The sequence below is a fragment of the Antechinus flavipes genome, chromosome 6 (assembly GCF_016432865.1).
Source record: "Antechinus flavipes isolate AdamAnt ecotype Samford, QLD, Australia chromosome 6, AdamAnt_v2, whole genome shotgun sequence".
Taxonomy (NCBI): domain Eukaryota; kingdom Metazoa; phylum Chordata; class Mammalia; order Dasyuromorphia; family Dasyuridae; genus Antechinus; species Antechinus flavipes.
In genome coordinates this window covers 174,522,710-174,528,709 of record NC_067403.1, presented here as the reverse complement: position 1 = coordinate 174,528,709, position 6,000 = coordinate 174,522,710, and the positions used below count along the sequence as shown (strand labels likewise).

At 34.7% G+C, this 6,000-nt stretch overlaps 1 protein-coding gene across 1 annotated transcript in view; it reads left to right on the top strand.

Moving 5' to 3' along the window:
- Positions 1-3,089: 3,089 nt before the first annotated feature.
- The window catches only part of FAT4 (FAT atypical cadherin 4), a 152,487-nt gene continuing 149,576 nt past the window's right edge, over positions 3,090-6,000 (top strand). The window contains exon 1 of the mRNA XM_051966725.1: positions 3,090-3,143. Within this exon, the coding sequence (XP_051822685.1) occupies positions 3,090-3,143 (54 nt within the window). The remainder of the gene's footprint in view (positions 3,144-6,000) is intronic.

Here is a 6,000-nt window from a genome sequence, read left to right as displayed (position 1 = left end):
ACCCTTTGGGCATAGTTCTAGATTGCTCTCCAGAATGGTTAGATCATTTTTTGTGACACAATTCTGAAAAGGGAGTCATGAATTTCTCCACTCATCAAGTTCACAACAATAACAACAACAATCTTAAAAACTAACTCCAGAGTTTGTTTAAATGAGGGATTCTTGAGCAGGTTATTGTACTTCAGATTGTATTCTTGTGTATACTATCTCCTCCCCTTGAATCACCTCCCTCTGGGATTTAGAAAAAATTAATAATAACATTTAATTTTTAAAACACATGCAAAGATAGTTTTAAACATTCACCCTTGCAAAATTCTGTGTCCTAAGTTTTTCTTCCTTCCTTTCACTCACACTCTCTTCTAGACAGCAAGCAATCCAACCAATATGTCAAACTTGTGCAATTCTTCTAAATGTATTTCCACATTTATCATGCTGCACAAGAAAAATCAGATCAGAAAGGTGAAAAAAGAGAAATAAAAGGAAAAAAAAGAAATCTAACAACAATTAAAAAGGTGCAAATACTATATTGTAATCCACATTCAGTCCTGACAGTCTTCTCTCTGGGGGCAGATAGTTCTTTTCACCATAAGTCTATTAGAAGTGACCTGAAGTACCTCATTGTTGAAAAGAGTCAAGTCTATCAAAGTTGATCATCACATAATCTTGACGTTGTTGTTTACAATGATTTCTTGGTTCTGCTCACTTCACTTGTCATCCATTCATACAAGTTTCTCTAGACCTTTCTGAAATCATCCTGCTGATTGTTTCTTATAGAACAATAATATTCCACAGCATTCATATACCGTATCTTATTCAACCATTCCCCAACTGGTGGACATCTACTCAGTTTCCAGTTCCTTGTTACTACAACAACAAACATTTTTACACATTTGAGTCCTTTTCCTATTTTTATGATCTCTTTCTCCCTCTGATATTTTAAAGATATTCTAAGCAGAAATAACATTTTAGGTGATGCATTGGATAGAAACCCAAGCCTAGACTCAGGGAGAACTGAGTCCAAATTCAGCCCCAGAAACATTCTGGCAAAGTCACTTAACCTCCCTTAACCTCAGTTTTCTCATTTGTAAAATGGCAATAAAGTAGTACATACTTCCCAGAGTTATTTCAAGGATCAAATGGGATAATCTCTACCAAGCACTTTATAAATGTTAAAGTACGATGTAAATGCTAGCTATGATGATGATGTCATTTCTTATTCTTTTACTTTAGCTTAATTCACTTAAATTATATTCAATTAACATTTTAAAATATTTTCTATATGATAGAATGGTGCTAGTTATTGGGCATACAAAGAGAGAGAGGAAACAGACTGCAGGATACCACTGGAGTGTGGGGAATCTCATATAATATTATAGTAATTGTACTATATCACATTATTCATATAATGGGATATATACACATATAATTTATAATATATCATATTGTATTCATGTGTCACATTATATTGCATTACATTATTATTATTCTGTTATGCCATGCCATGCATATATTATCTTAATGTATACATATACTTTGTTGTTGTTCAGTTATTTTCAGTCATTTCCCACTCTTTGTGATCCCATTTGGGGTTTTCTTGGCATAACTACTGGAGTGGTATGTCATTTCCTTCTCCAGCTCATTTTTTAGATTAGGAAGCTGTGATAAATAGGGTTAAGTGATTTGCCCAGGGTAACACAGATAGTAAATGTCTGAGGTCAGATTTAAACTCAGGAAAATGAGTCTTCCTGACTCCAGATCTGGCATTTTACCTACTGTGTCACCTACACATTTACAATAAGCACAAAAAAAAACCCAAACAAACAAACAAAAAAAAAACCTGAAGGATCTTAGATAAGGCCTGTAATAGAAGTTAATTCTAAATAAAAATCATTTAATGTTTTCATTTAACAAACAGCCATGGTGACTACTCTAAGAGATCACAGCTTCCCTAAAAAATCCTGTTGTCCAGCCTTCTAGTGCTTACCAAGGCACTGCCTTTCACTTTGAAATAGCTCTGATTGCTAGGAAGTGTTTTCTTACTATTAGCTAAAACCTGCTTCTCTGTAACTTCCACCCATTGTTCTAAATCTGCCCTTTGGGGCCAAGCAAAACATGTCCAATCCGTCTTCTACATCACAGTTCTTTACCTATTTGAAGATAGCTGCGTCATGTGCTAACATAGAATAAGCATTTAATATGTTTGTTGAATTAAATTGAAACCTCCCCACCTATTCCATGATAAATCTTACTTTGGGCATTCTAACCCTCTCCTCACTTCTTTCAAATGATCCTCACATGTTGTGGTTTTGAGTCCCTCCCCATCTCAATTACCCTCCCCTGGACTGGCTACAGTTTGTCCTGAGCCCATATTGGATCATAGCAATCACAATTTCCTTTTCTGAGAGTACACATTACTCTCTTAATAATGCATTTTAGATTTCTTCCAGGGGCAGTGAATGAGTCACATTCGCTCAAACATAGTGTGAAAGTCTACCTTATTTTACTAAATGACAAAGTAATTCAGGAAAATATTGTGTGCTATGATTTGTTAATTCTCTCTTTTGTTAATATTTTAATTAGGATATACAAATCAGCTCTTCTCTCTATATGTGGCTTGGCAGATCCTTAGTGGATGGCTTCCTTTCTCTTTTTTGTCTTTTAAAGTCCTCCCTCTGATTCTTAAGGCTCTAGGAAGAAAAATACTGATCTTATCATGTGAATTTCATCCTTGGACAATAGCCAGCTATGGTCCAGAAACCCAAATTCCCTTTTCAGATGGCATCTTCTTAGCCTGCTGTTCTCTTCCTTTCCTTCCCTTCAATCAGCTTCCACCTCTGGCCCTAGAAGCCCATCCGAGGATTTTCCTGAGGGCTCCATTTTTCACCAATGAATTACTGGGAATGGATAGTGTTCATCAAGTTTGACAAGTCTCAGCAGGCCCTTGGTTATGCAGCAGATGCATGCCCCTGGAAGGCAGAAGACCCATTTATTGTTTATGTCAGCTGCATCAGTGCCCCTCTGTGGGGAGTGGGCAATCATCACTCCTCATCTCTTCTTTTTCTGGCCATTAATGAATGGCCTCTGACCCAATGGCATCTGTAGAGCCACAGGAGCATACCTTGGAACTTCAGGAGCTGATTCCGGTATGAGATGGTCTAACTCTCTCTTTTATAGGCAGAGATGAGTTCTTCTTTCTGAATATTTTTTTTTTCCTGCTTTTTTCTACTTTTTATGTCATATTCACTTACTCTCCAATCTACTGAAAAAGAAGAAAGTTTTATTTTTTACATTGTTTCTCCTGTGCTCTTCCTTGAATCACCTCATCCATTATTTTAAGAAATCTTAATTTACTCTGATGATCAGTAATTTACTTTTAGAGGATAGAGATTTAGATATTTGGCCATCTTACCTTATGCTCTCATTTAGAGATCAGTCTTTTTTTGTCTGCAGACACATATGCTGCTTGCCACCAATATCCCCACCAAAGCCACTACCGTCAACAATAACCACATGAACAACGAGAACCACCTCATTTTCACAGCTTTCTAAGATTTGCAAAATGCTTTATGAAATGATCCTTATAGCAATCTTCTGTGAAATTCCAATAAAGTAGACTTATTCTACTTTGTAGATCACAGCTCTAAGACAAAACAGAAGAATCAGTTAGTTTACCTCACACAATTAATGCAATAGGTGCTACTATTATCTCTATTGTGCAGATGAGGAAACTGAGGCTGAGAACGGTGAAATGAGTTATCAAAAGAATTATAGCTAGGAAATATTTGGGGCTGGATTAGAACTGACTTATCCTTGACTTCCAGTTTAACATGCTACTTACTAGATCACCTAACCCAGCCTTTGTAATATAATGCAAAATTATTGCTTCTCACATTTATTTGAAGCCAGAAGATGATTGGATCTAGAGGCAGGAAGATTTCATCATCAAATCAGACACTCATAAGCTATATTCCCTGGAATCCTATTTGCCTGATTTTCTTTAACTGTAAATTGAACTGGCGAAGGAAATGGCAAACTACTTCAGCATCTGCCAAGAAAACCCCAAAACAGAACTGAAAAAAAATTACTGACTGAAAAAGTCTTTAGTTTCTTTTTTTTTTCCTATGATACATTTCATAGTAAAATCCTACTACAAAATCTGTTGAAGTCTTAGTTGCTGGGGATATAGGGCAGGTAATCTAACTGTCCCTCACTTGTCATTAATACTATCTTGTAATGTCTTTTGCCTTTAAAAAAATTTCCATTGCTTTTCATATTGTCTGGAGCATAGTAGGTGTTTAATTAATGTGTATTGGTTGATTCTATTGCTCTCCAGAACTTATCCCAATGTCTATCTCATAGACAGGAGCAACCAAACCCACTAAAAAGAAGAAATCTGATTATCTGATTAAATCTACCCGTTTATTTGTACATAGTCTCCAGATAATTCCTTCTGATTTTTAGGTCCTATAGCTCTCTGTCCAACCAACTGCTTTTTTGCAATAGGACTCCTAACTGAAAACTGATTGTTTTGAGAATATTGGTGGTAACAAGGTAGGAGAGCTTTAAAACAAAATTGTCATAATTTAATGAAATATTTATAAAGATATCTTTAAGGTTAAGATTTTATATAAATAATAATTATTATGAATTTGAAATCACCATCTTCATCTTCACTAGTGGTTGTAGTAGTAATAGTAGTAGCAGTAATAGTAACAGTAGCAGCAGCAGCAGTAGTAGTAGGAACAACAGTGAAAAGTGACTTTTAAGGGACCTGACATAATTAAGAATGTGACTGTGTAAAGGAGACAACATTTTTGGTTAAAGAAAGATTATTCGGAGGATAAAATTGACCCCTCCAAATATATATATATATATATAATCTCTTCAGTTTATGATTTAGTGGAAAGAACATTAGAACAAGAGGCAGAACTTTGGATTGGAGTTTCAATTCTCCCGCTTACTAACTTGGCCCAATGTATTGTACATCTGTGTTGTTTGTACTATCTATATATACATATATATATCTATATATCTATATCTCTATATATCTATCTCTATATCTCTATCTCTATCTATCTATATATCTATCTCTATCTCTATATCTATATCTGTATATATATATATATATATATATATATATATATATATATATATATATAAATTGATCAATTCTTTGGACTTTCCATTGAAGTCTGTGTCAGAGTCTGGACAATAAACATTCTGTATCCATTTGCTCTTTTCCCAAATGGACAATTAGACTGAATACCTGAAAATGATTGATGCATCTCATTTAAAAGGTTCAGAAATTGTCTAAGCCTTGATATACTCTTTCCAGAATCAACCCAAATTAGGGGCATCTGATGGCTTTTACCCTCCACAGGGCATTCACTTATTCATATAAACTTGGAGTTGGATATCCCAATGACTCACTTCTTCTTTCCCTCTGCTTTATGCCTCAGTGGATATTGATAATCAGTGTTTCAATGGGGAAAGTTGTCTTTGTGGTCTAATTTTTCAGGGAGTACTGCATGAACTTGAAAACATACACAAGATTTATTTTTTTTGGAGGAGAATTTTGAAAGTTACATTTTGTGTTACTTAATCAACTGTTTAATCTTTATCTCCACAAAATAATAACAACAATAACACATTAAGTTGTTCTATTTTTTTCTTATTTGGAAGCAAATTCCTTTTCATGCTTTATAAAATTTTTGAATGTACATAAATAGGATAAGGACCTAAAACTGTTAAATCCACAGTTCATGACCAAAAGCAATGTATTATTCCATATGCTGATCAGGATCCAAACTATACTGGCCAGACTCATGCTTCTATCAATGCATACAATCACTGTTTATTCAGCACAAACAATACAAACACCAATTCCTTTAGAAATAAATCCCTAATATTTGTCCTTGTGTTCCCAGCAAGTTTATGTTTTAGAATAGTTCTTAAGTTCTCACTGCCCAGCTGGAAATTGTATGTCTCTCCTCTGGGGTA